The 22,877-nt window shown below is 35.1% G+C and overlaps 1 protein-coding gene across 2 annotated transcripts in view; it reads left to right on the top strand.

Moving 5' to 3' along the window:
* LOC140526773 (protein LEG1 homolog) overlaps positions 1-22,643 on the top strand; it is a 57,667-nt gene extending 35,024 nt beyond the window's left edge. Inside the window, exons 2-7 of one of the 2 annotated variants that reach the window (XM_072643290.1) lie at positions 10,082-10,323; positions 11,842-11,925; positions 17,358-17,542; positions 18,223-18,359; positions 20,200-20,438; positions 22,359-22,643. In XM_072643290.1, the coding sequence (XP_072499391.1) occupies positions 10,176-10,323; positions 11,842-11,925; positions 17,358-17,542; positions 18,223-18,359; positions 20,200-20,438; positions 22,359-22,477 (912 nt within the window). In that variant the 5' untranslated portion in view covers positions 10,082-10,175 and the 3' untranslated portion in view covers positions 22,478-22,643. Of the gene's footprint in view, positions 1-10,010; positions 10,324-11,841; positions 11,926-17,357; positions 17,543-18,222; positions 18,360-20,199; positions 20,439-22,358 lie in introns of those variants that run through there. The other variant, XM_072643289.1, reaches the window with a different exon arrangement.
* Positions 22,644-22,877: the final 234 nt, after the last annotated feature.

Below are 22,877 nucleotides of genomic sequence, written 5' to 3'. Positions count from 1 at the left end.
GGAGTGCCTGCAGTCACTTTATTTCTCTGCTCCCCAATTTCCTTATTTGTAAAATAGCCATGAGAAATTTTTCAATATCCAAAACAGAGTAGTTATAAGGAAAGCACTTTATAAGCTTTAAAGATCTATATACATATGAGCTGTCAGGTTAGATGCTGAGTTATTCCCTAAAGGACAATGAAGTCACAGCAATAAGATGGAGACTAGCTATAATATGAAGCTTCATATACATATATATGTATATATATATATATACACACACACATACATATATACATATATATATATATAAAATTTCTAAATCCTTCTCCCCTAAAATGACTCCAACAAAAGTAAAAAATAAGCCCATTCAAACAAAACAAATCCCAATATTTGCAATAACCCCACAAAAGAATGTCTCATTCTGCACGTCTGGTTCTATAACATTTTGTCAAGAGATAAGCAAACATAATTCACCATCAGTGCTCTGGAGCTGATCATTGTATACATCAGGGTTCTTAAGTCTTTTAAGACTTTTTTATAGTGGTCTTTTTACTGTATAAATGGTCCTGAGCATGCTCAGTTTGTTCTCCATCAATTCCAATGCAGCATTCCAGATATTTCTGAATGAATCCCTTCTATAATTTTTACAGTGTACTAATATTTCATTTCATTCATATAACATAATTTGTTTAGTAATTCCCCAATTTAGGAATATTCTGCTTGGTTATGTTTTCTTTCTTTTTTTTTTTTTTGCTACATCAAAAAGAGTTTCTACAAATATTTTTATATGTATTTTCTTCTTTTTTTTTCTTTAGAGTGCAAGTCTTATAAAGATACTTTCAAATCAAAGTTAAGTGACTCTTTCGGTATAATTCCAAATTGCTTTCCAAAATATCTGGACCACTTCACAGTACAACTATACACCAGTGTATATGTGTTTCTGTAGCCCCTCCAACAATTCCCAATTTCCTTTTTTTTTGGTAATTTTTACAATTCTCATAGAGGAGATAGAATTCTAGAGTTCTTTTAGTTTAGATTTACACAATTATTGGTTATTTGGAGCATTTCTTCATATAATTATTGATAGGTTGATTTCTTTCTTTCAAAACTACCAGAATTCAGGGTCATTTATATGAGCAACAAGATGGAAGACTAGACATTGTTTTCTGATCTTCATGGCTCCTCAAACCTCTCCAAAAAGGAAATTATGAGCCAAAAGTAAAGCAAAGTCAGCTCTCTCCATATGTTAGGACACTCAGATTTTTTAAAAAAGATCAAAAAATAAAATCATAAATTGATGCCCTGATGCATACCTTGAGATCATTCATTACTCACTCTTGCACCTCACATGCTGCTGTCAGAGAGACTGCACTAGCTGATCTAAGTATCAGCACATGGGATTGTAACAAAACAACCCTACATTCTGGTCCTCCCTCCCTCTAGTGCTTTGGAGACCCCAGATCTAAGCTGAAGAAGACAGCAGCAGCCTGTCAGAAGCAGAAGCCTTCTGTGGGCTGCAAAAACCAGACAGTACCTTGATAGTCTATAGCACCAGCGCTATAAAGCTCTTGACTATTGCTATTAGAACAGAGGACTGAGCAACAGAGGGAACAGGACAGGTCACCACACAGAAAACGGTAAGGGAGTGTGGAGGGGGAGCCGTGTTGCTGTGAATACACTAAGCCTAAAGGAAAAAATATCTCAGCATCTAAAAATGGGTTCAGTTAAGGTGATCCAAGTCACTTCAGGCAGAGTCCTGGGCTTTTGAGCTATGAATTACCCAGTGAGGGAGTAGGCTAAGACTTTGTGATCCTAAAGGAAACCACCAATAAATGGGAGTCAGAAAGTAAGCAATAAAGAAGGATAAGGACAACAAAATACTGATCATACCAGGAAAAAGAAAACCTCAAATACCTTGAACATAATCAGATCAACAACAGAGAGAAATATGAACTCCAGGTCACAGAGATGAATTCAAGCATCTATGAAAAATACTACAAAACATTCATTTGGTGATGGGAGAGGGTTCCACTGGTGAATATTCCTATGATCTGTGAAGGGTGATTGGAACTGGGTGTGATATGGGGTACTGGGTGTGTCAAAGGTCCGTTCACAGATGAGCATGGACCCTGGGAGGAGATTTTGAGACAAATGTTGGGGGAAAGGTAAGTGGAAGGGAATAGATCAGTGGCAGGGTGCATTATCTGGGAGTTGATGGGGGAGGGCTTCTACCATGGGACAAAGTCCTCTCTGACAAATAGAATAATTGGTACTGTTCTGTGAGTGAGGCATAATGGAAAGGGAAAATCTAAGGATCAAGCTCTAAAATCCAATGGTAGAAACAGCCTAGAGGGGACAACCTAAAATGAATATCCTGAAAGTTTTGAATGAATGAAGAATACAAACAATGGATAAAGACAGAATAATTATAGAGCTGATGAATCAGAGAAAGAAAATCTAGAGTAGACAGAGAGGATGGGTAATGAAGAGAGTGAGAGAAATATTTTTGAAAGGGGTACAAAATGAAATTTATAAAAGCAATGAATAGGATTAATTGAAGGGGAGGAATGGAAAGAGGAATCTATTTGACTAACTGAGAAGAAACAAAGAGGGGGTAAAGGATTATATAAACAGATAAAAGCAGGACAGAAGGAATTAATAACAAAACTCCAAGAGTGGATGAGAAGTGATGAGAAAAGAGCCAGTGGGAGCAGGACCACCTTAAAAAAATAAGGCGAAGTAACTGAAAGAATATAGAACTGCATTTATATAAGAGGAGGGGAGAAACATAATGTGAAAAAAGTCAAGATTAGAGACATAAAATATTTGTTCTTTTTGTTGGGCTATCGTTTAGAATGCTGGCATTGAACTCCAACAGAAATAACCCCTGTAGGTGTATTGACTTAGAAAATCACAAATGAATGTTACCTATGTGCTATTGTGCTTTATTTATTTTGCTAAATATTTGTCAGTTAAATTTTAATCCGTTTTGATTCATAATGGGAAATTTTGCTGGCATGTGGCAGGTGCAGCATAATGGCTATGAGTCTGAGATATCTAGTTTAGAGGGAATGTTGTGCTTCTTAAAAGATTTCTTATCCTGTTTTCCAAGGGAATTGTTTTATGGTAATAGATATAATTGTTTCTCATTATTCATAGATTAATAGTTGCAAATTTGTGTATTACCTAAAAGATATTTGTAACCTCCAAATGTATATTCACAGTAGTTTTGTGGTCATTCTTGGATATGTGAAAAGTGATGAAAAATATATGAGTTGCCCTGGTTGCTGTTTTCCCAACTGTGATCAAACAAGGTCATGCTCTGCCTTTTAGTCTTATCTCCCATGCTATAAACATGTATCATTTTACCATCTAATTAGTGCCTTATTTTTACCATTTAACATGGCTAGTGCTGAAGTGTTGAAGAGAGGTTTTTTTTGGAGAACATTATACATTTTTTAAAAATTTTATTTTGGACTCAAACGCCAGAACACAAATACAAAATAGAGAAAAGAACCAAAACTATATAAACTTAAATACTGGAACTTAAATACAAAGTTAAAAAGGAAAAAAAGCATGTCATGAGCATAGCAGAATGTAAGAGAGGATTCAAATTATGTAAAAATGAATTTTCAATCAAGAAAGCCTGTATGATAAATTCTACTTGTGTTGAAAATTGTCCATCTTGTCTTTGCTTCCTTGTGAATTCTTTTGTTCTCTGATGTACACTTGTTAATTTTGTTCTTTGTCCCTCCCCCCACTCTCCCAGAAAACTGCAATAAAGTTTAGATAAGTTTCTTTATAATTTTAGATATATACATACACATATACGTATACATATACATACATACATACATACATATGTAGACATATACTTTCCCAAACATATTCTACTCCTGATCTTTTTTATGTTTTTATGTTTTTGCATATCACTTGTACCCACCTGCCTCCTCTACTTTACTTCTACTCACTACCTTGCCCTCCTATTAACTTGTCTACCCCACTCCAAGGATCCCCCCCATCTTCCCATTCCCATAAATCTAAACACCCTTCTATATCCCCTTTTACCTCTTTCCTTCCCCTCCTCTCTAAAGATCCTTCCCTTGTCCTCTCTCCCCTCCCTGTGCTCTCTTATTTCTTCTGAATTTAGAAGACTTTTATACTCTTCTAACCCTCCTCCCCCATCTAATTCCTCTATATCAATTCTTCCTCTTGCACCTCATTTGCATAACATAATTGCCCTTTTTAGCTGTTCCTAAATGGTTTTGCTTTTTAAATTCATATCCTACTCACGTTTTCCCCAATCTTGGTTATGAGCTAAACAACTATTAAAAAAAATCTTATACATACATTTTACATTTCATATACATGAAAAATAAAAAGGAAACAGTCTGTCTTTATGAATACTTTATAATCAGTCTTTAGTATGCACTTTATATTTCTCTTGGTTCTTGTATGTAAAATTTTCTAAGGTCAGGATTTTTTTAAACAAAATATTAAAAGTCTGAGAGTTTATTACATACCTATTTTTTTCCTTCAGGATAATGCTTAACCTTGTGGGGTTTGACATTTTTTAGTGGAGCCCCAGTTCTTTTGCTCTTCTATATATTATGTTCCAAGATCAGTGTGCCTTTAAGGTCTCTGTTGCTAGGTCTTTTGTGAGTCTAATTGTGGCACCACCATACTTAGATTGTTTCAGTCTTGATACTTCTAATATTTTATGCTTGACCCAGGGGTTTTGGATTTGACTATGATATTCCTATGAGTTTTCCCCATAGGATCTCTTTTAAGTGCTGATAGATGGATTTTTTCTTTTTCTACTTGCCCCCCTTTCTTCTAATGCTGCTGGGACAATTTTGTTCAATTATTTCTTGTATTACTGTAGCAAGATTCTTTTTTTGATCATAACTTTCAGTATTCGGATAATTTTTATATTTCCTCTTCTTGATCTATTCTCCAAATATGTGGTTTTTCTTATAAGATGTTTTGCTTTGTCTTCTATTTTTGCATTATTCATATTCTGGCTAATTGTTTCTTGATCTCATAATTTCACTGGCTTCACTTTACCCCAGTCTAATTTTCAAGGTCTCATTTTCTTCCTTAAGACCTGGGTTTCCTTTTCTAATTGGTTGACTTTCCTTTCATAACCTTTTGGTTTTTCTTGGATTATTCCTATTTTTTCATTAGTTTTTCCTCCATCTCTGTCATTTGCTTTTTAACTCTTTTTTAAGATCTTGTAAGAATTCTGTTTGGGCAGTTGATTGTTTCACATTACTCTGTGGGGGTTTCTTTGCTCCAATATCCTCCTCTGAAGATGAACACCAGTCATCTCTATTCCCATAACAACTTTCTATGGTTGGATTCTTTCTCCTTTACCTTTTTTTTTGTGGTAATAACTTAGTTTTGGTAATTGCCTCTAGCCCCAGGGTATGGGAAATGGTGCCTCCTGCCCTGGATCTTCAGTGCTCCCCTCCTGCCTGGAACCAAAACCAAACTTCTAACCTCCTGAAAATGCCCACAGCTAGAGGCTTTCTATCACACTGCTTCTGCACTCACTTGCGTTGTGTTGGATCCTTCCCTCTCCCTCTGTTATTCCACAGTACAGCTGGGTCTGGTGTTCCTTATCAGCAGAGGTTCCCTCAATCTTCCCAGGCTCAAAAACCAAACTCCCCTCAGTAGCCTGGGGGTGGAAACTCCTGTGGCTGGGGCTGAGGCAGCCTCTCAAATCAAAAACCCCAGGGCTTGTTGCTTAATGTTAAACTGGATCTTAGTCAGGAGGTGTTTCCTCTTCACAGGGACCAAACCTTGTCCTGGGATTGTTCTTCTATGTGCCTAGAAGATTCTGATTATGCCCCAATTCTTATTTATCTCCACCCACACTTTGTGCACCCTGAGGTGCTATTTTTAACTCTTCTGTGGGGGGAAATCTTGAGAGCTTGAAATTTTCTGATGTACTGCACCATCCTCCCAGAATCTTCTCCCATCTAGTATTTTTAAGCACACTATGATTTGCCTTATGAAGAAAATACATGTGTTAGATAAACTTCATTTCAGGAATAATTTATGATGTTGTTTAGTCATGAGTTCAATATTAGCAAATCACCAAGATGATACCTCCAGAAAAAAAAGAAGAGGAAATGTGCCAATCTTTGAGGGGCCAGGGTTCTCAGCAAGGTGCCAATATAAACATCTACCCCCCATAAGGTGCCCTTCAAACAAACATCCAAGTATTGTAATTTCATAATCTTGATTTAGGGAACTCTTCAAATTGATCAGTAGTTCCCTTGATCTCTTCTCCCTCCACGTACACACAAAGGCAATTTTAAAATGTCTTCTATATCCGTAAGGGAATCTTGCTGACCAAAATGGAATATATGTCATTCTCTTCTCCATCAAATAAATCTAGAATGCTAGTGTTTACTTGCTATGTGACCATGGGTAAGTCACTTAAGGTCTATTTGCCTCAATTTCCTCAGCTATACAATGGAGTTAATAAAGGCAACTATCTTTCAGAGTTTTTGTGAGGATTGAATGAAATAATATTTGTAAAATGTCTTTCATATAGTAGGTACAATAAAATACTATTAACAATGGCATTGCTGCTATTATAGTTACCAATAATTTCCTAAATGAAACCCCAAAATTCAATATCCAAAGACTTCATAGCTAAAATCTAGAACTTTCAGGTCAAAGAAAAAATGCAACAAGCATTCCAAAAGGAAAATATCAAGTACCAGGTAGGACCAATCAGGATCACATGTTGAATTGGTCACTAACATTATAAAGGATGGGAAACAGTGAAACTTGATATTCCCAAAGGCAAAAATTAGAGACTTACAACTCTGAGTGCTTTTGTTATGTTTGGATTATTTTAAAAGAAGAAAGAAAATGAAAAAAGAAAGGAATATGTTAAGGAAGAAGGAGGTGGAATTAACTCTCTCAGATAAATAGAATACACAAGAAGACAAACATGGAAGAAGAGATGGGGAAGTAAACTTCATTGAACCTCACTTGCATCTGAACCAGAAGGAGGGTACATACACATAAAGATTTTGGTGCATAAATCTATTCAAGTAAACAGAGAAACAGGAGAGAACTGGGAGAAGAGGAAATGTGAATGGGGTAGATCTAGGGGAGAATTAGTTATAACATCATAACCCAAAATCTTTTTTTAGTCCTTTAATTGTTTAAAATCATCAAGCATTTATTTTTCTCTTACCCATATCTGTCCCTTCACTGAATATTAAAAGAGAAACAATACTTTATAAAAAATACATAACTGAACAAAATAAATTCACTTTTTGCCATGTTCCAAGAATATGTATCTGTCATTCTGCTTTTTTGCATCACCTCTCAATCAGGAGATGGGTAGCATTCCTCAACACTGATCTTCTAGCATGATGTTATTATCATGATTTGGCTGAAGATTTTCAATTATTTTTAATGTACTTTATTAAGCAAAACAATGAGCAATATCATGGGATTGATTGTAAAGGGAGGGATGTTAAGAGAAATAAAAAGGATAAGAACCACTGATTAGGGAGGAAGAAGACAAGCAAAGGAGCAGAAGATGATTAATTCAAGTTAGATCACTAGTGGTAATCACATTTCTTCACTCACATCACCATCCTCTTCTTGGGAAGGAGGATGGAAGTAAAGAGAGGGAAAAAATGTAATATACAAGGAGGGAAATGAACAATTAACAATCATAACCATGAATGTTTATCATAGGAATTCCCTCATAAAATATGAGTACAGGAAAATAGACCAGAAAGCAGATCTAGCAATGAACTGTTTGCAAGAAACACATTTGAAAGATAAAGACTTGCGCAGTTAAGAGGATAAAACAAGATAAAATATGCTTCAGGTGAACTCAATAAAGTTATGGATAGTAATCCTGATCTCAGACAAGACATAAGTAAAAACAGACATCAACAAATGTGAATAACAATGTTTCCAACTCCTGTACAGGTTCTAACTATACGAGATGCATATCAGGTATGGGACAACTTTTACCTCTCCCCCAATCCAGAAAATTCACACTATATTAAGGGATCCCATGAATAAATACAAAATTCAGAAACATACTTCACTCAGATAGCCCATCAAGTCCTCCCCAAAGGAAACTGGACTTGGGGTTGCTATATTTAACCCATTGTCATTAAATTGAGTCCTTCTTTATCAGAAAATTCAATAGTCTTCCCAAGATTCATAGTAGCACACTGTCATTCAGACTTCCCAATGGAGGAAAATATACTTGGAGGAGGGAGACTGGTGATTTCTTTTTAGAAACCACATCTTTGGCCCTATCCTGTCTGAATGTTTCAATACCTCTGTTCTCCAAATGAAATGCTGCCTCAGGAAAATATGAACTATACTTTTCTTTTCCCAAGATGCATTAGGGAATCATCTTCTCTCTAGACATTCTGGTACCTGAACTTTTGAATTCAGGATATGAATAGGAAAAAATAATGAAGAGAGAAAAAAGTTGGGAATAGGTAGGGTGGAAATCTCTTCCAGCAAAACTCTTTTAGAACTTTCCTCAATGTGATGACTGTCTTTAATAGAGTCTTCCTAATCCATCTCTAATGTGTTTAAATCAGAGAAAAACACAGTCATAGTACTTGAAAGTTTTTATGAGATCATCTTCTTCTACTCTTACTCTATAGGATGAGAAAACTGGCTTCTCAAATATTGTAATCTACATAGCCCCACTCTGCTAACATAGCTAGCGATGATCTGAATGTCTGTAACTATTTCACTGAGCCTGGACTCCGCCAAGACCCATGGAAATTTGCTTCTATTCATGCTAAAAACACAGACCAAGGTTACCTACTGCCTACCCTTATGTTCCTACTCCAAACCTCTTTGGCTGTAACACAGTGAATTTCAAGTCTGATAAAAATTTTTTTAAAACTCTGTTGTATCTATAAATCAGCCTCATTCCAGTTGTGGCTTTTAGGAAACCCTGGCACAGACATAATCCAACCGGACATGATCTATATTCATAGTTATTCTCATCTGAAAAGCTTGAGATGATACATTATAGCACTGCAAAGTAGCTAGGGTTGTCTTTTATTACTTTACCTCTGGATATCTTTTATTTCTTGGGCCAAGTAAATTAAAAGTTTTTAGTACAGGTGGCAAAAACTCCAGCAAAGCACAGGGACTACATACTTGATGCAGAGATTGGGTTGCCTCTTCATGTCATGGGACATACCAGAGTACTGAAAAGAAGTAAAGAAATCTGGGTATTAATCTTATTCTTGTGACTAACTAGCTGAGTGATCTCAAGAATATCACTTCTCTCTGATTTAGTTTCTTCATGCAAGGCTAAGTGACAAACTGTATTTGAGTAGGATTCTTAATCAGTGGCCCATAAACTTGTTTTTAAAAAAAATTTTTTTTTAATTATATGCCAATATAATTGATTTCTTTTATGATGCAGTGTGGTTTATTTTGGGCTTTAAAACTTTACTCTGAGAAGAGATTCATGAGTTTCATCAGATTGCCAAATGAATCCATGGCAAAAAAAAAAAAATGATGGATAAGAAGTTGTAGGGGAGAGTATCTCTAAAACTAAAAGTTATAAAAGTCTTTGTATAATTTTTTGCCCTCAAATACAAAAATTGATCATCTAAAGTGCGAAGAATATGCAAACCTTTGTCAAATTCCATATTGTACACCAAAATTTATTGCTCATATCATAAAAGTTTCCTAAATCAAGAGAGATTCCGTAAACAAAATATTTAATCATACCCCGTTTGTTGTCATCCTTTCCTCTGCTGAATAAATGTTTCTCCTTGCCTCTTCTCCCTTTAAGCCTCCTGTGATTGTCTGAGTTCAGTCTGGCAAGGCAAATATTTTTCTTTCTCTATTGTGTTTGTGTAACTTCTCCTTGCTTCAGGCACTGTTCTCAGATTTATCATCAATCAACTGATGAACAAGGATATGTGCCAACAAAAATTGTCTCCTTTAGGTCCTATAAAAACCCATTGGTCCTGTGCAAAAAATTAAAGGAAAGAAAAATGGTCAATAAAAATGTCTGCTCTTCTCTGACCACTTTACTTTCAGTATTTCTGTGTTTCTTTCCTACCAGGTCAGCCACAGTGGAGAATTATGCCTACCCCTACCTTTGGGACCAAGTGCCTGGAAGTGTAGAAGATCTCCCAGTCAAGGATAACAAAGTCATCATGTATCCTTGGGACTATAGAGACAGATTAAGCATGTATAAATTGATACTAAACTATTCAGCAAAATATTTCACTCAGTTTGGAATAAATAATACTGGAAATGAATTCTGGGCCCTCACCATATTTTATGGAATACTCTATCAAACAAGTATGAACATTTTAACTACTTCAAAGAGTTCTCACTCTTTTGTATAAACCATAGTAGTCATGAGAGCACAATTTCAGCAAATACTCTCTGAGTGCTATGGTCTGAATGTCCTAGGGCTATTCTGAAAGAATGATCATTTTATTCACCAGTATTCCCAGTGCAGGGGGTCTGTTTACAAACCGGTGTTTTCTTTTAAGGAAAAACCAATAGTAATGTGAATTTTTAAAAATATCACAATAATAATAAGAAAATCACAAATTTTTGAGAATTGAAAATGAGCTCGGTGTCAATTCAGTTCAATCTATATGTATGAAAGAATGGTTATACTGCTAATTTTCCAGGATATTAATCATTCTTTTTAGTTACATACCCTTTCTTTTGAAACAGCTAGGTATGTGTATCTATGCATGCTTGTGTGTGTGTGTGTGTGTGTGTGTGTGTGTGTGTGTGCAGAGGTCTGTCAGTAGCATTTTAGAATGATGCGACCTCCTCTAAATATTTGTTTTGTGCTTGGACTTCCTCTTTTCATTTTATCTATGGGTGGCTGGTGATTTATCCCAATATCATTTATTCAAAGAGGCATTTGCTACTCAATGGAGAGAACACAAAGGAGAAGAGAATGATCAATTTCCTTTGTCATTTACAATTTTATTTCCATTAAGTGCCATTTCTGTGCAAACAATAGTGCTAGCTCCTAGAGATACAAAGACAATGATGAAATAATCCCTGCCCTCAAGAAACTTATGCTCTACTTTTTAAATAAGATGTGTGTGTGATAGGTGAAGGAAGACCAAACATGAAAGACTCAAGTATTCAGAAAAGGCTTCCCAGAAATAATAAATGAGTTGAGTCATTAAAGAAGGTAGACATTGTAAAATGCACAAATGAGGAGGGAGACATGGGGAACACCCTATTCAAAGGCACAGAGGTGGGATATGGAATGTAATATGTGGAAAACACCAAGTGTGTCAATTTGGTTAGAGCATAAGAGTGAATAATGGGAAATTAATCTGGAAAGACAGCTTGGAACCAGACTATTATGTGTATTAAATACAAGATACTTCTCGTTTGGTTTTTTTTTTTAATCTTAGAAATCATTGAATTTTATTGTACAGAGCAATGATATGGTCAGACATACTTTAGGATCATCAGTTTGGGTGCTGTACAGAGGATGGATTGCAAAGAGGAGACTGGAGCTAGTCCACAATTCTCTCCTAACCTCACTACTCCTTGCTTTGTTATTTTGAGAAAAACACTAGCTACTCTAGACCTCTCCAATTTCCTCACCTATCTAAAATAAGGGGTGGATTAAGGGATCTTAAGACCCCTGCTTCTGTAAAAATGTATGATAGGAAAGGAGAAAAACTTTTAAAAAAAGATAATCTCATTACAAACTGGATTGTAAATCTCTATGTTTTATTCCACATTAGTTTTCTTACATTGTAGCCAATTTCTGTTGCCAACATCCTAAGCATCTGAAATCCTAAAGATAATTTTCCATCTCTTTATCACTTGTAGGAAGGTATAATGATCCTTCAAATTATTTAGTTAATGGCCGTCCACAAAAAGAGAGCTTCATCTCAGTCAAAAGTGGATGGAGTGGTGAGTATTTTACAATGACATGATTTCTACTTCTGAACTGTCTAGTGCTATCTGTATGGCCCTATAAAATTTCAAGTCTTAATGTGGCTCTCTAGTTTAAGAGTACTGGAAAGTTTATGTGGGAAAAACAAGTGACCCTTGCAAGTTATATATGTTGATAAACATTGTATATGTAAAAAGTTTAGTCAAGATGATTAAGGGAAATTTTATCTTCAATAATTTCTGAATACTGCCCTTTAAACAAATCACTCAATCTTGCCAAATCTCTTTCTCTCACCTCCAGCTGTTCAACAATCACTGGAAGGTCATGGCACTTCAAAGGGTCAGGCACTCTGCAGGAATCAGTCCTGCTGAATCCTTCTCTGTCACTCTCACCTGTTCAGCAGTCATCAGAAGGCTAAAGTCACCTTAGGGTGTAATGATTTATCCCAACCAATCTAACTGACGCTCTTTTCAGAGATAGGGGCAGTTAGCAACTTTTCAACTGACCACACCTAGATTTAGCACTTAGCGTGTTTTCTGGCCCATAATAAAATAACATAATAAATGTGTGTTGATTTATTGATGAATGATATGTAAATAAATCCATCTAGTCATACAAAAGGAGAAATCAGCTATCAAACGGAAGGGATGGGGTGCATAACTACAAACTTTCCCATGTGAAATAAGCATATAAGACACTGGAGAGAGTTAATTTTTAATCTCAACAATGCTGAGCAATCACACAGTGAATTTTGCCTATATTGGTAGCCAATTGTGATAGTTCTAGATGAATACATAGAACAAAATGACCCATATTAAGATCAAGTAATAAAAAATGAAGATTTCTTTTAGAATCATAAGAATCAAAGCTGGAACAAAATTTAGAATCATAGAACACAATTCTCTTATTTTACAAATGAGGAATTTGAGACTCAAAGATATTAAATGATTGGCCAAGGTCAAAGAGATGGCAGGATTTGTACCTACGGTTATTGTCTACAAATCCCCAAATTAGCATATCATCAAGTTCTTGTTCTTAATTCTTTTATTTTTTAAAAATTATATGTTTTGTTGTTGTATCACCTTCCCCAAACATTTCTCTTACACTCTTTGAGGCACATCTATTACAATAAAGAATTTCTTTTGAAAGAGATAAAGTAGTTTATCAAAATCAACCATAGTTCCTCAACTCTCTAAAGAAAGGAGGAAAATTTGTTCTCATATTTCTTTTTGGGACTAATTTTGGCCACTATATTATTCAGTATTCAGGTTTTTATTTCTTTATTTTTCTTTTTTCTAATTTGCATTGCCCAAGTCATTGTGTATGTTGTTTCCCCAGTCCTGCATACTGGTCTTTGCCACAGTTAACAAAGATTTTTCCCATAGGCAGTGTAGTGTAGTGGAAAGAATCCTTGATTTGAATCTTGGTTCAAATTATGTCTCAGTCAATTTCTTCCTTACATGACTTTGGACAATATGTCTAAATCCTCTGGACCTCACTTTATACATATGATAAAAGAAAGTTAAACTGGATGACTTCTAAGGTTTTTCTTAGCTTTAAAATCTATAATTTATGATCCATTTCTCTGCTTTTTTAATTCATTGTTTCTTACAACATGGTAACGTTCCATTACAAGCAATAGCTAATAGCTAGCATTAATGTAGTAAACTTTATCTCCAAACAACACTCCAAACAACCCTCCAAACAACAAATAACAGGCGCTGTTATTATCCTCATTTTACAAGTGAGAAAACTAAGATAGGCAGAGGTTCCTAGGGTCACCTAGGAAATGTCTGAAACAGGATTTGAATTAAGGTCTTGCTGGCTCCAAGTCCATTTACTGGATTACCGAATTGCCTCCTAATATGCACTGCAAATTTCTTATCAGTTGTCCAATGCTTGAATTTCTTCTTAGCTCCCAGTCCTTTGCCGCTTAAAAGAAAAAGCATTCCTATAAACATGTTACTGTATATGAAACCTTCCTTTTTTTTTTTTTTTTTTTTTTTACTACCTATGGATAATGCCTAACAGTGAAGTCACTGAGTCAAGGGATAGGTCCACTTTCGTTACTTTGATCCTATATTTACAAACTGTTTTTCAGAATGGTTGGAGAAATTCACAATTCTACTAAAACTGTTGCAGTATGATTTCTTCCTACGACCTCCAACTTTGACTATTCTAATGTTTTTGAATTTTTTATTATTTCATGGGTATGAGGTGAAACTTCACATCTCTTTAACACTGATGGAGCAGTTTTCACATAGTTGTTAAGAGTTTCCATTATTATTGTGGATTTTGGTTTTCAATAGTTGTTTTAATTTTCTTGAGTCTCAGGCCCTCATCAGACATGAGTAATACAAAACTTTTCCCTCTCTGATTAACAGCTTCTCTTCTTTTACATTGATTTAGTTCATATAAAAGCTTTTCTATTCAGGCAACTGACATTGCCCATCATATCTTCTGTGACTTCCTTTATCCTGTTCTAGAGAAGACCTTTCACTCCCCAGCAATAGCTTAAAAAGACCCCTGTTTCTTCCATTACATTTTTATATGTTATGGCCTTTAATAATCTGGTCTTACATCTATTTTAGCTCTTTGTATAATGAATTTTAAAATCTTCCTGGTATAAATCAAATTTCTGTTATCTTGCTTTATAGTTTTCTCAGCAGTTCTTAACAAATAAGGAGCTTTCACAAAATAATTTGTTGTCTCAGGGTTATTGAACACTACATTTTTTGGTTCAATACTTAATGATTATATGATATTCAGCCAGTTCCAGTTATCAATTTTTAATTTTTTAACCAATATTAAATGATTTTGATGACAATTACTTTATATTGCTATTTGAAATCTTGAAGTGCTAGTCCCTCTTCATCCCTAATGTTTTTTTAGTACTTACCTTGATATTCCAAAAACTTGGAGGAAATTGAGGGGGAACTTTCACCGAAATGAATTTTATCATTTTGCCTGCCTCTTAGAAAGTTTCCTTTTCATAGTTTGAATGTCATAGAACTAAGTCTTTAAATTAATTTAAGTAGAATTATGTCATTATACTGCCACTTTTCAGTTATGATTATAGAATATACCTCGGGTTTTTTCAGTGATTATTTCAAGAGTATTTTATAATTGTATTTATAATAATTCTTGAGTTTATGCTGGTAGATTTGATACAAAGATATTTCATGTGTTTTTAATTATTTTTAAATGAGACTTGCATGTTCTGCCTCTTGGATTTTGTTATTATTCTTGAAGAGTTGTAATGTGTTTTTTTCTTACGGTTTATTTTGTACCTTCCTACTTTCCTCAAGTTAATCATTCTCTCAAAGAGTTTCTATGATTCTGCTTTAGAATTTTCTAAGAAAAACATTAGCAAACATGGATATTTCTGACTCTGAAATTCTCTCTCTCTGTCTCTCTCCTTCTCTCTCTCACTCTGTTTACCAATGCCTATTATCTTCACTTTATTTGTCTTCTTTTCCTGTGATCATTATAATTTCTAGGAATTTGTTCAATAAGAGTAGGGGAAGGAAATTCCTTAACATACTTTGTACTTTTCTAGGAGTTTGGCTGAGAAAAGGAGTAAGATATAAGCAAGGAGTATAATGGAAGCTAAGACTAGTGAAAGTATTCTAAGGAGGGGGGAAAGGGCAGGTTTGAAGGCAGCAAGGAAGTAATCAACAGATAGGAAGAGATAGAAGATTGACCAATACTATGGTTGAATGGACAATTTGCTGAAGAAGGCTTCATCAGGACAAGATGAAGGGCTGCCTCGTTAACAGAGACTTAAGTAAAGGAGTAGAGAGTGCAGGATGAGTTTGGGGTGGGGGTGGGGAGCTTGAGAAGAAGAAGATGGAAGAAGAAATGAGGTGCTTTACTGTATTAGAAATGGAGTGGGAGTATTCAGATAGTCACTGCAGCAAAGGTTCCCATTCTCATGTTAAGCTTACACACGTACCTGCAAGCTTGCTTGTGTAGGTGTCTGGAGCTTGGCAGGGAAAAAGCACTGAGTAAGATTTTTAGGTTTTTAAGTTCTCTAGTTAATTCATGAACTTTTTCTCTTATTATTTTTTTCTCATTCTCCTGAGACTTTACCTGTACTCACTCTATACCTGGAACATAATTTCCGGCTCCAAGGATACCAGTAAATAATTCTTAATTGGCTAACCCATTAGCTTTTTCATAGCCCTTTTTATTTCCATACTGTATGATATTTTGTCATCTTCTCCTTAATAATCTTCACTCCCTTACCTATTATGGTACTTTGTCCCTATTTCTTTCACATATACAATTATGTTTTTCTTCTCCTCTCTTACTGGTTAATCTATATCCTTCTAACTCCAAAGGATGGCTGTCCCCCAAGACCATGCATGTGGCCATTTTTCTTTTATTTTTCTATACATGGTGATCTTATCCATTCCTGTGGCTTTGGTTCTCATCATTGAGAATGGTTCCAAAATCTATGCATTTATATCTATATCCAAATCTATCCTTGAGGCTACCGTCCCATATTTCTTACTGTTTACAAGACATATTTGCCTGTAGGTTCTAGTAAAATATCAAAATCACTATGTTTCAAACTGTCTTAGCACTAAGCATAGTGATCACCACAGAGTAGGTGCTTGATGAGAGTGGATCCACCTTACTTTTTATATTTTCTCCTTCTCCATCTACATCAAAATGACCTTCCCTCTAATTTCTTCTTGTTTCTATTGAGGACTCCACCATCCTACAATCATCCTCAACTCTTCCTTCTTTTTTCCTCCTTATTTCCAATCATTCCCATATCCTATCCATCTAACCTTTCTGCTAACAAAACCAGCACTATAATTGAATTATATACTATTTGATATCTTCACTATTGCAGGAGTCTCATAAGCTTTCTGTCTTTCACTACAGAGCTCTTCAAAATATAGGGCTACCTAATGCTGTTGTTTCTAAACTTTTCTTAGCTGCCTTATGGTGTCATTTTACTTCTTGGTTCCCAGAAATTTGCCTGTATTAGATTGCTTGCCCTTTTGGGGAGGAGAGGGGAGGAGGAGAAAAAAAAACTGGACCTGAAAACCTTATAAAAGTGAATGTAGAAAACTATCTTTAATTTAATAAATAAAATACTATTTAGTGGGGAAATAATAACAAATTCAAAATTCAAAAAAAAGGAATGGAAGCATAACTTGATTCATTCAAGTATCTGGACCCTTTACTACTTACTTTCCTGATTAGAGAATCACCACACCTAATGTAAACACATTGGGCATATTCCCTACTTGGCTTGGTTCATCTCCCTTCTGTCCATGGTCCTAGAACCAACACTTGGTATTGAATGACCAAGGAACTAATTTGCCTGAATTAGCCATATGGACACAAACAAAGAAGTTTTGATTTCTCTTTCTCATTTGTACAGGGATTTATCCAAATGATTGACTGTCATACTTTGTATTTTACCTCACAGGTATTAATTATTATGTGATTGTTCCATTTTTCCTTGCTGCCTTGAAATCAAACTTCTTTGGGCCTTTGTCATATCCAATGGAGTTATTACAACAAGAAGAACTCAGATCTGATTTCTGTTATTCCTTTGAAGAATGTAATGCATCCTACCCTCAGGTGATGGCAGGCACCCTAAAGATTTTTGAGGTACTACAAACATTGTTGTACTAAACTCTTCCTCCAAAATCTCATCATGGGCATTCAAAGGCATTGTCTTCAAAGATACCTCTGCAAGTCTTTGAAAGCCCAAAAGTTTCAATTTGGGCTAAAACGGTAATACACATCAGTCCTATGTTTCTGGTAGCACATTGAAACATTGACTATAGAAAACAATTTTTAAGTTTGAAATACCACTTCTAAAAGATCAGATTGAGAAAAGTCCTGAGAAAAGCTGTGGAGTTAGTGTGTTTCCATGATGGTATACCATGATGATGAATGTGTAGTATGGAGATATTGAAGTGCCATTCTGTGAGAAGATACCAAATTTTTGCTGAGGTGAAGAATAATATGAAACTCTGTCTATCCCATCAACTGGAAGACCAAGAGCATCAAACTGGTATGCTAGGAAGTAAGTTAGGATAGTAAGTTAGTAAGATAATAAAGTTAGTAAGATAATAAAGGATAGTAAGCTTTGCAAAGATCACTTCCAATTTCATCCTTTCAGTGTGGAGTATAGCTTTTTTTTAGCATAAAAATAACCCCATGTGTTTCTAAAATGTATGTGTAATCTCAAACAATGATCAAAATAGAGATGACTATTGACTAGAAATTTTAAGACAGAAATACCTTGATTTTTAATTTAAAATTAGTTTTTCTTTATTCTTTAGTATTTACAGGCCAGGGAGAAGACATCAAATAACTCAGAAAACCCCACCTACAACACAGATATGGAGAAAATAACTCATTATATATGGTCTAGACATCAGAATGGGATAGATGCTGGAAAGCCACTATTCTATGACAAGTAACTTTTTGGCTATATTTTCTTCTTTATTATGATTGATTTTAACAATATGGCAAATAAGTGTACATTTTCCTCTTGCTCACAGACTGTTTCCAGAGATTTTCACAATTACTAAAAAAAAAATCTGATCAGTGATTAATAAATGATTTATTAAAAGGGGATATTTTACAAACTCCAGGACCACAAGCCATTTCAGTGAAATTGTTAGGAAACAAATCCATTGTTTTGAAGAGTGATAATTATGATACCTTCAGATAGGTATACAAAGATATACACAAAGTGTTTTTTGGTGAACGACCCTGGGATGTAGGGTATACAAATGATATTATCATCCATTTTGCTGATGAGGAAATAAGGTGCCGAGAGGTAAAATGAGAACACACCATACCAGCAACTTTACTAGACAGACTAACAGAATTTTACAGATAAATTTTGAAAGGAGATTTGGACTGAAGAGCCAAACTAAAAGTGTTGTGGCTGAAAAAATTGTATACTTAGTGAATTACATGTTATTCTGTATTAGTACCATATTCCTTGGCAAAAAAAAAGTTATCTTAATACATAGCAAGGGAAAAAATAATCAGAAAATCTTTTCAATCAGGAGGGACAGTGAAATCTGCTGTTTGTTTTTTGGTTTTCTCCTAAAACTTCAAACTCCTCAGTTTCCTAAGATTTAACTCTTCAGGAAGTTCTACATAGCACGACCCCTATAGCACTGTCTGTGAAGGCATATGCTTGAAAAAGCAATTTATGAGTTATAATCTACAGGACTCAACGTGGAACAGAAACCCTCAGAATTCCTTCCTGTAGACATGCATAACAGGTTTGGGCACTGAGTGATGACCATTTTTAAAAATTTGACTTAAAGAACTGGAGAGGAGCAAACATCTGGGCTTGCTTCAAGCCATCCCCTTCTCTATTTATTCATTCTCATCAATTAAAACTAGGCTAAGGATACAGCTGGTGGTGAAGGAGCAATTGAGATCATTTTCAGTGCAGGATATGTGAGCAAAGCCTGCTTTGATGCTCACAATGGCCTTCTCTCTATTTAGCCCTACAAACTGCTGTTTCATTATGTCCTATTAGTAAAAGTAACTTGCAGAAGCTAGCCAAAGGAAAAGTATTAGAAGAGAGAGAAAGATAAATAAAGATAAACATATCAAAGATTCTAAGGGAGTACACGAATCAGAAGTGGGCCAGACTGAAGCTGACTCTGAAGTTCTTAAAGAAATTCTATAGGGATCTGTCCAGAAGACTGAGAGATTTCAACCTATGCTATTCTAAAATAATGATCGTTCCTGTATGATGTGTTCTGGGTGTTAGACTCTAAGCATGGGTTCATGGGCTTATAGTATCATAAATCTAGAACTGGAAGGGATTTCAAAAGTCAAGTTCCTTATTTTATAGATTAGGATATTGTTGTTCAGTTGTTGTTAGTCAAGTCCAACTCTTAACAACTCCATTTGGGGTTTTCTTGGCATCTGAAAGATACTAGAGTAGTTTGCCATTACTTTCTCCAGCTCATTTTACAGATGAGGAAACAGACACGTGACTTGTTCGGCTAGTAAGTTATTTAAACAGATTTGAATTCAGGAAGAGATGTCTTTGTCACTCCAGGTTTTGCACACAATGTACTATGTCACCTGGTTGCCGTAGATAAGGAACACGATAGACCTAGCTAAGATAACAGAGGTAGTAAGCCTCAAACAGAATTTGAACCATATGAGGCTTTGCACATAAAATACTTACTGGAAAATTATATTTCAGGAAGATTGGGAAGGGACAGGGAGAGTATTATGTAACTCCTGTGAACTTACTAATTACAAGTTTTTCTTTTTAGTAGCCAATTTTATTCTACAGATGAAAAACATTTTGCTGAAGGCTTTCTAACCACTGTTGAGTTCCTGGAGGCAGCAAATTACCCCTCTGACATGAAGAATTCAACAATAGTTCTTTCCACATTCCCTCACAGAAAACTCACCATTGGAGACTGGTTCATTCTTGGCTGGAACTTTAATATATCTGAAAAAGTGCTCTTGATCATAACAAAAATAATTTCTGGAATAAATAATATTTCAGGTATGAACTCTAAACATATGAAAATCATGTAAGCTGGATAATCAAAATGAGATGATAATATTAAGCCTGACTGGATAAATAAGGTGAATTATGCATTTGGTACCCTTTGTTCTTTGAAAAAGTTAGCAATATCTCTTAATATGATATGATCAAAGGGTCATGAGTAGGAAAGGATCTTAAGACATGATCTGGTACAACTCTCTCATTTTACACTGAAAAAAATGACCCCCAAACAGGTCAGGTGTCTGGTCCAAGGCCACTCAAGGAGGTAAGTAGACTGATGAGATTCAGATTCTAAGTTTTTGGTTTCTAAATTCATGACCATTCATGTCAATCAATTGTTTAAGTATTTCTTAACCTATTCATTATATCTCAGGTACTGTGCTAAGTATTGAGGATGCAAAAAAGAGCAAAAACACTTTTTAAAAACCAGTGCTGACCTTAAAGCCCTTATATTTGAATGGTGTAAATGACATTTATATTACCCAAGTACACGCAAAGTACACGCAGAGTAGAGGAAGGTAAACAGGGGTGAACTCCAGAGATGTGGGAGACAGAGAGGTGGAAAGGAGCAAGGCAAGAAAGACCTCCTGCAGAAAGTTTAGCTTCAGCTGAATCTTGCAGAAAGCCTGGAATTCTTACAGGCAAAGTGATCTCAAACCAGTACAAAGGCCTTGAAGAAAATGGGGGAAGGAAAGGTGTGAAGAACAGCAAGTAGATGAATGTGGCTGCACCAGAGCCTGTGGAAGGGATGAGAGCTGGCCTCCAAGTATTTGTGTGAACCTAGTCCTTGTCCTCAAAGAAATTCTTTGTTATGACCCCCCCCAATATTATAAACCCATGTGACCTCACCATGATGTAATCAATATTCTCCATTCTTCAATATAGCTTCAGGTAAAGCACATGAGCCATCTTTTAGGAACTGAGTCTTAGCCTGAGCTCCTTCCTTTCTTCAGATTCAGGAAGATCACAAGCCCAGCCTTGGCTTCTGATGCTGGCTCTCATACAGCACTTCACCTGTGCTGTAAGGGGACTAATTAGCCCTTCACCAGGACCAGCATAGCTAATGTGGCTTTTGGCTATTAGTCATGCATTGGTAATGCCTTGAAATAATGTAAACTTTTAGCTTATTGAGTAAGCTGTTCAACAAACTTTTATAAGCATTGTAAAAGATGTGCAAATATGCAGAATGATAGACATTTTGGGATATTGTCTATTATGGGTATTTGTTTTGCTTGATTATGCAGATAAGATATGAGATTACTCCTTCTTTTCTCCTTTTTCTCTCTACCTTTCCTTCTTCCTTACGTTCATTCATTTTTTCCTTCTTTTTTTCTTTCTTTCATTCCTTCATTCCTTGTTTTTCTTCCTTACTTCTTTCTCTCTCTTTTTTCTTTTTTCTCTTTTTTCTTTCTCTTCTTTTCTCTCCTTCCTTTCTCTCCTTCTTCCTTTCTCTCTCTCCCTTCCTTCCATCCTTCATTTCTTCCTTCTTTCTTTCCTTTCTTCCTTTCTTTCCTTATTTCTTCTTTCCTAGTTTGAGAATTGTTAAAAAAAAAAAAAAACTATTTAAGAACAAACTTCCTGCAGAGCTGGCCAATTGGTCACTAATGTGGAATTAAATTAGCATATTTCCCCTGTAGTTTTAAAAAGATCATATCGATCTTAGATTTAGAATTCAAAGAGTTCGTGAAGTTTATCTTGTCTAAATCTTTCATTTTACATCAAAACTAAGTTCTGGAGAAGGGAAATTACTTACACAGGTTCACAAAGATGGCAGGAATGAAATTTAGTTTTAGGTCCTCTAAGTCCACAATTGTTTCTCTTTCACTTCACTGGTTTGTTTCAGTTAAGGTCAATCTTAATATGAAAGTTCCTATTTTTCCAGGTTTAGAAACTAACACATTTCTTGTTCTTTGACAGGAGGTGCCTTTTTCAATATTTGGAAGAAGATCATGATGTCTGAGAGTGCAAGAAAAAATGCTCAATTTCTTGTTAAGATTATATTTCTTCTCCCAAAACTTATCCCTTCAGACAATTAACTAATATAATCTATTCCTCGTTGAATTTTAGTGAACAATTGTTTCTATTGTCTTTAATTGTCTCATTAATCAGAAGAAACATTAAAGGTACATCTGTTGATTTAGTATAGTAGACTCTCAGTAAATATACGTGAATGGTGATTATCAAAGTAAATAAAACAATGCATCGTCCTAAAGCACGGCTGTACTTTGATTTTTCTTCATTTTTGGATTATTTTTAAATATATAAATAGACAACAAATAGATTGTAAATTATTATACAGATTGTATAAATTATTATACGTACATATAATATATATGTGTGTAATAAATATATAGTATGTACAACATATACATACAATATATAAAGATTGCATAAATTATTAAAAAGATAATAAGTAGATTGAGGCAAATTTTTAAA

Source organism: Notamacropus eugenii, chromosome 2 (assembly GCF_028372415.1).
Source record: "Notamacropus eugenii isolate mMacEug1 chromosome 2, mMacEug1.pri_v2, whole genome shotgun sequence".
NCBI lineage: Eukaryota > Metazoa > Chordata > Mammalia > Diprotodontia > Macropodidae > Notamacropus > Notamacropus eugenii.
Note: the sequence above shows the minus strand (reverse complement) of the source record. Positions and strands in the feature narration are given on the sequence as shown.